Below are 15,084 nucleotides of genomic sequence, written 5' to 3'. Positions count from 1 at the left end.
TTGAAAAATCACACTCTTTTTCTGTCTCTCTCTCTCTCGCTTTCTCTTTTTTTCTATCATACAAAAAATAAAAGTGAGAAATTCTGACAACACATTATTATATACAGCATAAAAAAATATGCAGAAAGTATTTAAAAATGTTACATATATGTGTCCAATAAGATTGTTTTAACAGCGGTATTATCACATTTAAACTTTTCCCCACTAGTGCGCGTTTGAAAAGGTGTATAAGAAGTTAAATTATTCATATTTTATTTACCGATCCTTCAAGCGATGTATAAGTTAAGAAGTAACTTAAAAAGAGAATTATATCATTTCCACATATCGTGATTAAACTGTGATTCACAGCAAATTTCAATATCGAAATGAAAAAAAAAATGGAGAGAATGTGTAATACACCAAGACGATTGACGAAGGTCCTTGCCGATTATTGTATCAGCATGATGAAAAGATACGGGTCTTTAATATTACCCATTATGATCGTTACGTATGTTGGCGATGAATGTTACGCTATCTTGCTATTAATACCTACGCATCGAAGCCGTTTAACGATTAGCTGTTAAAAAATTTTACGATTCAAACTCTTTGAAATCAATATTTTGATGTGTCTATGTAAGATATAGGCATGCATCTCTAACTCTCTTCTTCGCAGAAGGAAGAGAATCGGAAGACTCTGATAAACTTAGAAAGTATAAAATATATACAAACACAAACAGATATACATATATGAAGGTAAAAAAAGCATAAATACATAAAATGAATACACATATCGCGCTTCTTGTGTATCATAATGATATAACATGTTAAATATATTTCATTGTTATGAGTTTTATAAAATCTATATAAGTAAGGATTACGAATATCTCTCTGTATCTCTCTTTTTCTCTTTCGCTATCTACCATTAAGTTTATCATTATCATACATATTTAAATAATATATTGTATTCTCACGATCTTTTTGTATACATCCTGCCAATTTGCTTTCCTTTCTCTCTCTCTCTCTCTCTCTCTCTTTCATACATTATTTCTTACAGCCTCATCCGAAACGTATATCATTCTTTTTGAGGAAAAAAAGGTGTACTTTTTCATATAATAGGCACATTGCCAAAATAAATATGGAGTTGGAAAATTTAAACTGAAATATTTACTTGTGTTCGTTTCACACCTCCATTCGTACTCAAAATATGCAAATTTCCCGCTTATTTTCATCTTAATAATCGCATTTTATTAATCTTTTATTCTCTCAAAATGAAAATATTTTTATTGGAAATAAAACATAATAAAGTACACGATATATATATTTTTAATTTATAATATTGTTAATTTTTTTATACAGAAGAGTAAGTTCTCAATGACTTATACATAATCAATAGAAATATTTAAAATGTTTTGTCATACTTATTGGATAATTTTATACACACATACATATTTATGTACATGGTTTTTGGCATATGTACAAGCATACTCTTTCTAAAAAATTATATTATCACTCGATTTTGACTATGAATATGTACTATTGATGTACATATTTTTCTTTCAATTTGTGACTAAATCTCATAAAGTTAAGATATTTCAGATTCCAATTCCTTCAAGTATGGTAATAAATCGCCGAGTGCATCTATATAATAATTAGGTATAAGATCCCGTTCTTCTTGGTGTTCAGATTGCTTCCACTTTTCAACGTCCGGCAAAGCAGTCACTCCCGTCAGGACTAATAACGTTAGAAAACCGCAACGGGTTCCAAAAAGTATGTCAGTATTACAACGATCTCCAATCATTAAAGTGCGCTGAGGATTAATATTAGATCGTTTCATCAACATTTTACACATATATTTTTCTGGTTTACCCATGATTACTGCTTTTCTTTCTGAACAGCTTTCTATGCATCTAACTAGACTTCCTGTACCTGTATTGAGAAAAATTACACACGTTTAATGGAAATATGTATTGAAATATATATATATATATATATTGTGACAGTATATAAAATATCTTGATACCAGGTATAACAACATCATTTGAGACTGGAAATCTTTCATCCGTATTGGTACCAATAAAATGTACACTAGCATCATTTAAATAGGTGGCTGCTTTTATCATTTTAGGATAACTGAAATGCTCATCAAAACCAACTATAACAGCAGCTACTTCTGGATCTTTCTCAAAAACAGAATATGGACTATTTGGATTAATTACATCTGGTCCTATCCCATAATATGAGATACCAACTTGTTCTAATTCTCTTGCGATTGCTATAAAATAAAATGGCTACGTGAAATATAATTTAAGCACATGATTCTCTCACAAGCATATAGAACTTTACCTTCGGAACCTATAACATAGGTCTTTTTGGAAAAGCCTAGACTTTGTAGATAACACGCTGATAGATTAGCAGTGCACAAGATATCGTCCTTACTCGCCTCAAATTTCAGAGCCTTACACTTCTCCACTAGATCATCGCGCGTTTTCGTACTGTTGTTGGTGATATAGAAGACTTGCTTGCCAAGCTTGCGAAACAGATTTATCACGTCTGATGAATTCGGCAAAGGTGTCATATGCATCCATAGCACTCCTAAAAAAGATATCTACAGAACTATCATCGTAGAACCACATATTTGCACACGATTTCCACTCACCGTCGCAATCGGTCAACACGGTGTCGAAAGATCTCAAAAAATTCAGAACGTTCTCAGAGGTGAGCGCTTTTATATTTATCGCATCCATTATTATCTATAAAATATATATTTAATTAAATTATAATTAATAATAATTAAGTTATTATCTATAAAAGCGAGATGATAAAAATATATGTTATAACCATATTTTTATATACATTAATAATATATATATATATATATATATATATATATATATATATATATATATATATATATATATATCTCGATATGCTTACCAATTAGTTAATTAAACGCATAATTTACTGACGGGACACGAATCAACTATGTTCAGTGAGCAGTTGAGAACACAGCATAGAAATTTAGGAAAGCATACTATTATGGAGAAAAGCCACTGTGGGACGGTACGACGAGGTAAATTATACCTAAATTTGATTGGTTGTTATATTGCGCAAGCTTAGTGCTATTCATGTCGTTGGTAATAATGGCTTTTCAGCAAAAAACATAAACCTAAACACGAAATTATATTAGTTGTCAAATAGAAAAATTTTAGGATCAAAAATTCTCTATTTCTTAGCCAATTGCATTACATTATGTCTATCTATGTTTTCTTGTTGGAAAGCTTCTTATATTTCCTATATCTATGCCTGTGGCAGCGATGATATAAGAATAAGAAGAGTATCTCGTCAGTGTCCAAAATGTTTTAAGCCTCAACCTTAAATTGTCTTAAATATATAGTTGATTAATTAAAAAATTTAAATATATGGCACAATCAAATTACTACGACGAGGTGGAGATCGAGGATTTCGAGTACGACGAGGACGAAGGAATCTATTATTATCCTTGTCCGTGTGGCGATCAATTTCAAATTACTCTCGCCGATTTGGCCAGCGGCGAGGAAGAAGTCACATGTCCTTCCTGCTCTCTTGTGATTAAGGTGATTTATGATAAAGAGTTATTTCGCGCTAAGCAAGAAGAACTTGAAAAAATGGGCAAAAAGAAAAAATTGATAGTGCAAAAAGTTTAAAGTTTAAACAAAATTATTTTTGAAATATTTGAGGTAAGCGGATTAGAGGATTGTACTAAAAAAATGCGATCAGGCATCAGAAAAGATATATTATAACTAACGCTTAATATATATAAAATAATAATCTGCAAATTATCCTAAAACTCGTACAATTTAAGAAATATATATCAATTACAGCACTTTGTTACATAGAGAAATTTGAAGAACGTTGTACAATTTTCAGCTTCAATATTTTCAGAAGTATTGTTGATCAATTTTTGTAACATTGATTGCTATTATATATTTTTATATCGCTGATTATCAGGACATCACATAACAAAAATGGCAGGACGTGGCAAAGGAAAAGCTAGTATGTCTTTCTCTATGGAGCAATTAGGCTTCTCTAAGGGAGACATGCTACCAGCACCAGTTCTGCAACCATCGCCAAGTTATCCCATGTTGGATCATAAGCCTTTACCAATACAGATGACAACCGAAATGAGCTATTTAGTAGAATTAAAGAGAGATTTTACTGAGTATATGCGAGAGTCGTCAAATAATGTGCAAGCGGTCATATTGAATGAAGACATTGAACGATATTGTGAGGATTATGAAGAGACTATCACAGGATATAATAGATCAGAATATGAATCGAAATATGATTGGAGCAGAATGCCGATGGAATTAAAATCATCGCGGAAGCGTAAAATCGAACAGAGTGTAAAGCCGGATAAAAAAAGGAAAATCATGAAAACATCTAATATTGAAAATAAACTGATAGAATTGGAGAAAGAAGAAAGTACACAGCGGCTTAATACAGAGGAGGAGGTGGAAGATGAAGAAGAGGATGAAGACAAAAACAAGGAAGAGGAGCATGTGAAGGATGAGGAGGAAGTAGATGAGGAAATGGATGATGGGACTGATTATGCAAATGATTATTTTGATACTGGTGAAAATTATTACAGTGAAGACGATAATGATGATGGACCTGTTTTTTGATAAGTGAATTTAATGCATTCTCTATTTTAGAATTATTGATCTTTTCAGGATTTGAATATTGACAATGCTGCAAACTAAACTCATTTATGTGATGTGTAAATTTTTTTGTTATTTGTAATCACATATGCTGTTAATTTTATATAGTATTATATATTGTCTGTGGATAAAAATCAATTAACATGCAAGTTTAATTAATGTTAAATTGGGGATGAATATATCATGACGAGCTCAATTGAATTTGCATTGCATATCTTTTCCATTTCTTTAATTATATGCATGGAAAACAAGTTTTTGATAACATCAAATGATAGTTGTATTAATAACAAGATATTTGTTAATACATAATCATATATTATATTTGACTCTTTATTTTGATTGTATTTGATTTATTATATTTGATTCTTTATTCTGATTGATCAAATTCTAATCTTTAATCTTAATCTTTAAAGAATAATTTAATACCAGCTTTTTGGCCAGCTGTGTTGGCTGTTAGATGATAAAAATAAATTCATTTACTTGTTCGAGAGATAATAGGATAATAGAAGGAGAATTTAAATTGTGAAGAATATGTGACATTTAAATGGTAATTATAGTAAAAAATTCAAGTAATAATCTCGAGTTAATATATTTTCATATCTAAGAAATTAATTTAAAATTATTTGCAATTGTTTAATTAGTATTATATATTCTTTGTAATCCTGTTTTATTTCTCACTTTCCTTCTTCGTCGCATTTTATAATAGATAATTATTTATATTATGGGCGGGGCAGAAAAATCAGTCGACGACGGTTTGGCAACCCATCATACATTCAGCGATGTCTAAAAGACATCACAAATTCTTCGAAAATTAATTTCAACATTGATTGTTATGTAGCTCTTAAGTTTTCCTTCAGATTTCTCATTCGCATTGTTCTATGACACGTTGTATAATAGTTATTAGCAAAATTGATTTTTCTCGGAAATGATACTTCTTCAGAGTATTCCGCTATCTATTTAAACTTTTTTCCATACATTTACGCACAATTACAAGATAACACACAACGTGTCCAGCACGTTAATTTGCCGCAACGAAAAACTATCTTGCTATAATCGATAAGAATTCAATAACGAATACCATCCACAATATTTTCCTACGTACTTTTTGTCAATGGAAAAGGGTAGCAAGAAAATGTAGATTATTTCGCAGTGTATATATCTTACTAAAAAAAAGTCCAATAGCCTTTTTTTCTACAGCTTTTCTTATCTATATTATAATCACAACAATTAAGTGCGTTTCGATTAAAATAAGAGAAAGAGCAAAGCGTATCTTCGAATATGAAAATAATACACATACACGGAATACATCATTAGCTAACTACAATAGAACCTCGAAATAATAGATATTATTCCTTTCATACGCGTTGGGCCACCCTCGAGTAGCGTGGAGCAATCCAAGCGCGTAGATGTATGGGTGCAATGTCTTTTCTCGGCGGTGTACTAGAGAACCCTATATAATATAGAACATTGCAGCAATAATGCTGCAATCTTCTATGCCATATGAGACGCGTTTGTGCAAGTCTCACGCGGCCCTATATTTGACGGGAGTAAGAGTACCTTGTATAATAGATCAGACAGAGTCACGTAGAGCGCACGCTATTTCGAGGTTCCACGTATAAGTCTCACAACATGGTCCAATGGCACAACAGAATTATTTTATTATCTATGAATCAAAAACACAAAATTTCATAGTGAATATCTTAAATGCATTTGTGAATAATAAGCTTGCGAATCGCGATACGAATGCAATAATATTAATAAATTATTAATAATAAAAAAGTTGGATGCGATGGACGTAATATTTGCCTTTCCTTTCAATTGTTTCGGAGAGCGAAGAGAGATTGTTTCTCACAGATTGAATCGCATTTTAATGAATATGAGACGCGGTCTAACATTTTGGAAATTACAAAACATATCAACTTTTGAACTCGGACGGGCAGTGTAAGCTTGTAAAGTGCTAATTTGTGATGTGCTATAAGCCACATATGTACGTACCATATTTTTGTTTTGACAACGTTTATATCGAATGCTTAAATATTTATCGTTAAGCAAAAAGAAGCAAGATTTGTCTTATTTTAGTCAAGCACAAGCATAATTTTAAATTAAATACTGCAATTACATGTATGTTTAAAATATTCTTTTTTAATCCATTAATTTTCATTTCCATTATAATTTCTATTTTATTTTTTATTTTCTCTATTTAATTTTATCTTATTCTTTTTTAACCCATTTTATTTTATTTGAGATTATATGTATATGAGCCCGAAAACTCACATTCTTATTCAATAAACTTTTTATACAGTCTAATGACTGTATATAGAGAAAATAAAATAAAATAAAAATTATAAATTAAATAAAATATAAACAAATCTCTTCCGTATTTTTGTAATAATGTAAAATAGTTAAAGATTTATGATCAAAAGGCGAAAACTTTTTGTCTTGAAATCGATTGATCGATCTTGAATTTCTCATTGAATTGATTGCCATAAGTAAAACTAATCATATATGTTTAATTCAAATGTTAAGAATATTTGTACGAAAGCGCACAACAAGCCAATAATCGTATTGCATCGAGATTGCATTAGACACAAATGAATTCAGAATTGCAACCAGTCTTTCATCGTCACTTAAACGATGCTACGAAGCGTTTATGTTCTGTAATGGAACAATCGATGACGATGATAACTCATCAATCCAGGCCAACTGTCTGCGATAGATTGCTGTCATGTTCTCAACAATTATATTATTGTTGACAACATGACAGAAATACAATATGATTAATCATATTAATCAACATGACAGCAATATGATTAATTAATATGATTAATCACGTTTAGTTACTGCTGAATGAAATCTGGGGATTCAAATGAGACGAGAGTCTAAGAGATGTGAAGAGATGTCTGATTTACTCTAATCTTTTAACTATTTAACTTTTAATCTTTTTGAATATATCTTTTGGACGTTCATTAAATGTTTCTTGTGCAATTTCGTGTTACTTGGGAAAAATGGTCGGCATTTTACTCGATGCTGCAGAAAAAGATTATTTATTTTGAGTTTTGCGAATCAAAATCACATGATTTATTCTAACAATAAGTATCATTATTATTCTCTTTTCTTTAATTCAGTGATTTGCTAACAATTTTTTCTAACATTGAGTAAGAATATTTAATCACCGCGTTACAATTGCGACATTGAAAGGCAAAAGGCAAACGTACAAAAAGGGTTATATTCTTGCCGAAAATCTGCCGCAATCCTAAGTAAAAGATCATTTTCTGGATGAAAAATTAGGCCGACTTTTTTATGCAATGGACTTTTGGAGGGAAGCGCTACTGTGCGATTCATATACATAATATGCTTCAGTAATCCTCAGATTTTTCCTATTTTTCGAATCACTTAAGAAATTTATTTTGAGACTTGTCAAATAAATTGAGAACAGAAAATTATGTAAATATTTGCCATGCACCTGGATATTTGTACATAAAATTATATGATTTAGATCATAAGATGGAGATACTGTAGTAATGTAGCTATCAAATCAGAACATATTTGTAAATTTTTCATTTTTTTGTAATTAAATATAAATATAATGGGAAAAATAAATATATAATAAAATTAAATTAAAAATCAGGTTTCAATTTTTTTAATATTATTTTTTGATCTGAGGATCACTGACTGACTTGAAGCTTTCACAACAGCTAAACTTATTTACGCTGGATGAAACTTGTTTATCGTTCTCTCACACAATCAGGTGTTAACAATTATCCTTGTCATTCTTGTTCATTCGATCAATTTCACATTCAATATCAAGTAACGTCATCATGACGATATCATCGACAGCGATCGCTCAGAGCAGCACAATTCAAATTTCCCTTTATCTTGAGAGAGAGAGAGAGAGAATCCTTTTTCTGTCATCTTGTAAATCTAATTCTGTCCATTCAATTTTTTCGATTTTTTTTTCTTTATTCCAGCTTTCGTTTTTTATGTATATTTAGCGGTGTCTTCAGTTATTATTATTTAACATCATTATTGTTATAATTATTATCATTACTGCTTCATCGTAATTGGTTGGCTTTTGGACGTGGATCTGTGGATGGAGTGTAATGTATATGCGTATACACGCTCATGAAAGAAAAAAAAATGCCTTCTTTTGCATTGCGACATTCTCAAACAAGAACGAGCGAGTGTTTTCCGATTTTTTTTGTTCTTCGAACAACTGATAAATAATAGAAATAAAATAAATTTGTTTTGACCATCTTGCAGTAGAACATCAAAAAAGCTTAATTGTTTACATGTAATTTTTTTGTTTTTCTCAAATTGAACATACTTCATATTTTAAGATATTTAAAATGTTTTCCCTTTTTTGTTGTGAAGATGTTTAAGTGATGTTTAGTGATGTTAACAAGAACATTTTCAACATTTATTGCAAATTTGAACAAAAGATCGATAAACTCTTGCTCGTCATTGATCTCTCTTCAAGCTTTCTTAGATTTTTTTTTCGTCATTATCGTCATCATTGTTTTCTTCAAAGAGGAACGTACGAAAGAATATATATACACATTTGCATAAGAAAACAGACGGAATATACAGCATGCATAGATAGCGTCCACTTTTTTTTCATTCTTTTCTCTTGTTCTTTCGATGCGCGATTTCGATTCCCTTCTGATTCAGAAATTCGTATTTTCATTTTCGATAAATTTTGACATTTCAATAGATCGAGTATAACGCTGAAGTCGCATTCCTCGAACGTAATCGTCATTATCATCGTCGTCACGCACACAGCAATATTTTATGTTGAACTTTAATTGCGAAGATGTTCAGCGCCCTATATACTCTGTGTGAAAAAACACTACATTTTACTACAGTGATTTATCTCTTTTCGGAAGTGATGATTAAATTGTTCGAGACCATCCTCCCGACCATTTATGCCGCGATCCGCGATGAACTAATAAAAATTAATCTCTCTCATTTCTGACTTTCAAAATATTTTTGCTATAATATTATGTGGATTTATTTATACAACCTCTTTGTCATGAAAAGGTCACATTGCTTGTACATATAAAAAAAAATTTGTTAACTTGACTAAATGCGTTCAACTTATTACTATTTCTTTAATTGAAACATTTAAATATTTAAATAAAAATCTAATATGACATACATTTAACTTAAATACATAAATATTTCAATTTAAGAAATGGTAGAAAATGTTAATCAGTTTAATCGTATTTAATCAAGTTAATAATTTTATTTCTCAATGTAACCGCTGAAGTTTGCGATGCAATTCTCATTTTTAGAAATTGATATAAATTTTGGTTGCAATGCAATTAAAGAAGTCATTTACTTTGTAATACTCTTAGCTAGAAATTATTAACAACAATAATAAACTCGTGTACAAAATCACACGCGAGATGGTCGAGATTCGGTTTGGAAATGGAGTAAATTTTTTTTGTGGCAATAACATGTAACAAAAAAAGAGAGAACTTCTCTCTATTCGAAAAGAAATTTATTTCGCGGTCCTTCATCCCGAGAATTCCACAGATCTCTTCAATCTAGGCGTATAATTTTTATCTTACTCAATTTTCTGTACAAAAAGATTCTGTACAAAAAAAATTAATTTTCAAAAGTTTAAAAACCAGCGCAAAAAGAAGTTAAACACATATAAATATACTACAACTAAATAAATATTTTAAACATATTAAATAAATATATAAAATTGATCAACTCGGTTGTAATTACCTCCCTCCCTTCTCTCTCGCCTCCTTGTAAAATTTAGGCATAGGGTAAAGTTTAGGGTAAAGTTTAGGCATAACAATCTTCTGCAAATAATTAAATAATATTATTTCACTGAATAATATTATTTAATAATGATATTATCGATCTGAAGAATTCTCAATACGATACCGATATTTTATTTATAATTCGCGAGTGCTATACCCCATAATTGTATACATAGTGTGTATACGTGTTTAATATAATTATTATATATTCCGTATATAGACTTATATAAAACGCACGAGAAGCGATTAAAAGGCTACTTATTCTTCCCGATTTTATTTATTTTTATAGCAACAAGCTGTTTTTTTTTTACCTATCGATACTCGATACTCGGCTTCGAGATTTATAAATGGAAAAAGAATTCGGATTTAACTATGTGTGGATCTCGTGTAAGTAGGAGATCACTTTAATATTCTATATAATGTTAATGTATTCGTGTAAATGTGTATTCGTTTTAAATACTTGTTCACGTGTCGGTAAATGCACGTATGTATGTGCGTACGTGTATTTGCATCCGCATGTATATGTTGGTGTATATATGTGTGAGTGAAAAAAAAAAAATAAATAAATAAATTTTACATCCCATTTTTTGGACTAATTTTGCACAAAAAAGAAACATTGCTATATGTTTATTCCATATATATATATATATATATATATATATATATATATATATATATATACTAGTGTAAATAAAAACAATGTATTTTAAGAGATACACTTTGCAATGATATTTTTCTGTTTTTTATATGAAAATATTCTAAATAAGATGAATGAGCAAATAAATTCCTTACCTCCACTATATGCGTTTCACGCGTTCTATTCTATTTTTGCAGCTCGTGAAATCTCGCAACGAGATCACTGATCAATTAAAAGATAAAATATGCGAATACCTTTCTTGCGTGTGTATCAGTATACATATGTAAGCATGTGTGTATAAATGTTAGGTAGTTATGTTCTCAAGTTATTCCTTGAGTTCTCGAGACCGACGCATAGCCTGCACGCACCGTCATCGTATAAGTTTCTCATGTCAGTCCTTTATTCTGATTCGGATTCATCATCTTGATTTTTTTGGAATTACCTCATTTTTTGTTACTAATAATGATATCTGCGCGGATCCACGATCTATCTTCTGATTGCGAAAAAAGAGCAAAAAATTTTTATTGATCGATAATTTGATGTAAAGGTTTTTTTTTTATCTTTTCGAAATTGTATCTCCGTAAAAGTTTTAAGATTTAATCTTGTTTAATCCGTTATTTAATATCATATTTAATATCATCTTATTCATTTTGATCATTTACTATTTGCCTGTTAATTATTCTTAATAAACACATAAATCAATTATCGATCATAATTTTCAGGAATCTTCAGTAGCGTTAATTAATCGTTATGGTTATTCCTTATCTTTTAATGAGAATTTTTTTTATGTTGATGATCGCACTTTTTGAGAAATTTTAATTTATATTTGATAGGCGTAATTCTCTTCTGCAACACTCGAATATCAGAATTGATAATATGCTAATATGAAGAAACCTGAAATGTTTTGGTCACGAAGATCTTGAATTATCATTGGCGATCAATAGGGATTCTTTTACGAGGATATCATCTCAGCTCATTTCTTCGCCTTTTTGCTTACGTATTACAATCTCACTTCCCGAGCAATTAGAAGCTATGAAAGTACGTGGACAGACCAACCAATAGGGAGGTGAAATCTTGTTCCTTTCCCGGAAGGGCTCATCTTGCCTTTCCGAAACGAAAAATGTGGAATCCTTCGTTGAAACGTTCTTTTCCTGTTTCTTTTTTTTTCTTTTTTTTTTTCAAAGGACGCGGTCTCTAATTCTCCGTGCCATTACCCTTTCCCCAGAACTTATCAAAGCGATTACGCGCTTTCTCAAGAACGTCACTCGCCGCCGAGCGTTGTGTCGAATCCGGCACTATTGCTGGTGCCTCCAACACGTGATAACCGCCCATGGTGCTACTTCCGGTGCTCGTAGTACCGCCGCTGCCGCCAGTATCTTGAGGCGATGATTCAGCCTCGAGAATACGGTAACTTTGTTGTGTTGCAGGCGATGATGATGTTGTCGCCAGCGTTGTCGCAATCGTTGTCGGTGGGCTGTTATCCTTTTTCTTCTCCATTTCAGACGTCGGATCTTCCAAGTATCTCAAGTTCGTACCTGCCACGGATTTTACCGACGGTTCTGGGCTTTGTCGTTCTTTCGTCTCCTCAACAATGCCAGTGATCTAGAGTTAAATAACAAAATAAATAATTCCAATTATCTCCTGTGAATTATCGCTATTTTATAAAAAGAGTTAATGTAACAGTGAAATTATAAGCGTTTAAAAATCATTATAATTCTAGATAGAATTATTACTCGACTCACGTTTAGCACGATGCCTGTTCGCACGATGCCTAATGTATTATTAATTAAATTCTTCTTTATTTTATTAAAATCCTCAATTTATGATATCTCGATAATTATTTATTGGAAGAAAAAATGATAAAGAACTTTTCAGCGTTTCGGCCCCAGAAATACATTGTTAGAATAGTCAAACTTTTGTTTACACCCTGTATAATTATGCTTCTTACCTTTTCAGTCTTCGTGGATGTATCTTGTATGTTCGTAGGTAATGGACTATCTCTTTCTGAATCCAGATCCTTGTGGCCATTTATGCCGCTAAAACTACCGAGCGAGACGCTTTCACTCTCTGGTGACTTGTAGCCAGAGTGCTGGGAATGTTGTGATTTGTGTTGTGCCGCGAGCTCAGGTGGTGCCGATTGCGGTGCTGATGGTACAGACGATGGTGCCCACGTCTTCGTCTCGCTATGCGGACGCGTGAGAGGCTCTTCGAAAGAAATTATTAGAATTATATCATCAGGATAATATTATATCTCATTATGTATTTAACGTGAAATTATAGTCACATTTACTAAGCAATGTAAAAAAAAGATATAAAAATTGACATATCATTTTATTTTTGAACTCTCTCTATAATATAAGGAGTAATAAATAATTAAATAAAATCAAATAATGTAATAATGGAAATAAAATAATAATATTTATTAAAATATAAATGGCTCAAACTAAACTCTGTTGTGAATATAATAGTTCCTTATAAAAGCTATCTGTGTTAAGTATGCATAATATTTTTATAATAATAGATATGTATCAGGTTTTTAATGTTTTTTCTCAATAAAATCGTCATCAAAGATTCAGCTAATCCTTCAGAAATATTTTTCAATTATTATTACTTTTAATTAATGCAAAAAATTATCTTACCTTCTCGGACATTTTGCGTAACAGTGAAAGTCTTGCCGGTGTCAAGAGGTACAGTCCAGTTTACAGGTTCTGGTGAACGCATGATCATCTGTTCTGGAGACTTTACCCTTGTCGGCTCCGGCGGACTCTTCACTACTGGCTCATCATCCAACCACTGGCTTGCTTGCATAGCAGACATCGGCACTGTTGCGTGCTTTTGCGATGGCGGTGTCGAGGCAATACTCGAATCTCCACCATCTCCGTTTATCTGAGGCTCCGCTGTCACTGGAACGTTTGGAACAAATCGCTTTATCATCATATCATGAATATCAGTGGACATCCTACATCCTGTGTCTCGGTGATGAGTTGAATTGCTCTTGCACTCGACGATATGTCAAATTGCCATGATCAACTCGTATGTGAAATATTTCGCCTTGATATTAATTCATAATTTATTTCTTCATTTATCACAAATTGCTTAATGTAAAATATCGCTTTAATTAATAGTTAATAACGTTCGTGTTAGACAGTAAATATCGAGATTTTGATTATCATGTTACAAAGTTTGGGAGGTGTGCTTTTAATTTAAAAATGAAAATAGTAACTATTGAAAGTTATGAATTGTTGCTGCGGCGAAATATATTTATTTCTTTATTGATACGCAGAAAAAAGAGATCGCAATATACTTTTATATATTATTTTCAATATTATCTCATCTCTCAGAGAGTGAAGATCAAGAGATTTAATGTCATCGAGTGCAGGTGAAATTCTATCCTTCGAGAATGAGAAAAGGATATGCATGAAGAAGGTTGCGAATAGTATATACATACATATACATATATACACGTACTATATATATATAGTATGTGTATCTATATGTATATATATATATATATATATATATGTATATGTATATATAGTATGTATATATAGTATATATGTATATATCCTTCGAGTGTGAGTAGAAAGGATATACATGAAGAAGGTTGCGAATAATATATACATACATTTACATATATACACATATATATATATATATATATATATATATATAAATTTTGGAAATACACTTGTATATTTAAAATGCAATATGAAGATACGCATCAGTACATATAGACACAAATACATGTACATATACAACAAAAAATATAGAAACACACAATGCGGATGTGTGTGTATACACACGAGACACGCGATGGATACATGTAATAGTATAATGTGCGAGTATGTGTCGCCTAATCAGTTAATGAAAGTTAAAACATATACGTTTTATCATACTAAAAATATTAAAATTAATTATACTGAAAAAAAATTGACATCAAAATTTGTTTCCAGAATTATGTTATTTTTTGAAATCTTCTCAATTACATTATCTGTGT

At 31.0% G+C, this 15,084-nt stretch overlaps 4 protein-coding genes across 17 annotated transcripts in view; 2 read left to right on the top strand and 2 right to left on the bottom strand.

Moving 5' to 3' along the window:
* Positions 1-13: 13 nt before the first annotated feature.
* LOC126848747 (glycerol-3-phosphate phosphatase-like) lies at positions 14-3,071 on the bottom strand. Of its 2 annotated transcripts, none has more exons than XM_050589893.1 (5): positions 2,914-3,071; positions 2,636-2,729; positions 2,323-2,571; positions 2,000-2,251; positions 14-1,905 (listed from the first exon to the last, which is right to left on the bottom strand). In XM_050589893.1, exons 2-5 carry the CDS (start codon positions 2,721-2,723, stop codon positions 1,562-1,564), a joined length of 933 nt encoding a protein of 310 aa, XP_050445850.1. In that variant the 5' UTR covers positions 2,724-2,729; positions 2,914-3,071; the 3' UTR covers positions 14-1,561. The 2 variants fall into 2 exon arrangements, with proteins under 2 accessions (XP_050445850.1, XP_050445851.1); XM_050589894.1 differs by having other exon boundaries at positions 2,323-2,584; positions 2,914-3,067.
* Positions 3,072-3,196: 125 nt separating this feature from the next.
* Positions 3,197-3,662, top strand: LOC126848750 (diphthamide biosynthesis protein 3). The gene has a single exon (XM_050589898.1). The coding sequence runs from the start codon at positions 3,399-3,401 to the stop codon at positions 3,660-3,662; it is 264 nt and encodes an 87-aa protein (XP_050445855.1). The 5' UTR covers positions 3,197-3,398.
* Positions 3,427-4,877, top strand: LOC126848748 (DNA-directed RNA polymerase III subunit RPC7-like). 2 transcript variants are annotated; one of them, XM_050589896.1, is made up of 2 exons: positions 3,427-3,572; positions 3,967-4,877. In XM_050589896.1, the coding sequence occupies exon 2, from the start codon at positions 3,984-3,986 to the stop codon at positions 4,638-4,640; it is 657 nt and encodes a 218-aa protein (XP_050445853.1). In that variant the 5' UTR covers positions 3,427-3,572; positions 3,967-3,983; the 3' UTR covers positions 4,641-4,877. The 2 variants fall into 2 exon arrangements, with proteins under 2 accessions (XP_050445853.1, XP_050445852.1); XM_050589895.1 differs by having other exon boundaries at positions 3,556-3,695.
* A 372-nt stretch (positions 4,878-5,249) lies between these two features.
* LOC126848738 (proteoglycan 4) overlaps positions 5,250-15,084 on the bottom strand; it is a 48,323-nt gene continuing 38,488 nt past the window's right edge. For all 12 annotated transcript variants that reach the window (XM_050589860.1, XM_050589859.1, XM_050589863.1 and 9 more), the window contains 3 exons: positions 13,727-13,990; positions 13,036-13,292; positions 5,250-12,689 (listed from right to left, as the gene is read on the bottom strand). In XM_050589860.1, coding sequence (XP_050445817.1) covers positions 12,282-12,689; positions 13,036-13,292; positions 13,727-13,990 — 929 coding nt within the window. In that variant the 3' untranslated portion in view covers positions 5,250-12,281. The remainder of the gene's footprint in view (positions 12,690-13,035; positions 13,293-13,726; positions 13,991-15,084) is intronic.

The sequence above is a fragment of the Cataglyphis hispanica genome, chromosome 4 (genome assembly GCF_021464435.1).
Source record: "Cataglyphis hispanica isolate Lineage 1 chromosome 4, ULB_Chis1_1.0, whole genome shotgun sequence".
Taxonomy (NCBI): domain Eukaryota; kingdom Metazoa; phylum Arthropoda; class Insecta; order Hymenoptera; family Formicidae; genus Cataglyphis; species Cataglyphis hispanica.
Note: the sequence above shows the minus strand (reverse complement) of the source record. Positions and strands in the feature narration are given on the sequence as shown.

Bases quoted from the DNA above. Each gene is read 5' to 3' on its own strand.
- LOC126848747 (XM_050589893.1), bottom strand. From the start codon at position 2,723: ATGGATGCGATAAATATAAAAGCGCTCACCTCTGAGAACGTTCTGAAT. The intron at 2,252-2,322 runs GTAAAGTTCTAT...TTTATTTTATAG, and splicing joins CTATGTTATAGGTTCCGAAG to CAATCGCAAGAGAATTAGAA. The intron at 1,906-1,999 runs GTATCAAGATAT...TTCTCAATACAG, and splicing joins AAATGATGTTGTTATACCTG to GTACAGGAAGTCTAGTTAGA.
- LOC126848750 (XM_050589898.1), top strand. From the start codon at position 3,399: ATGGCACAATCAAATTACTACGACGAGGTGGAGATCGAGGATTTCGAG.
- LOC126848748 (XM_050589896.1), top strand. From the start codon at position 3,984: ATGGCAGGACGTGGCAAAGGAAAAGCTAGTATGTCTTTCTCTATGGAG.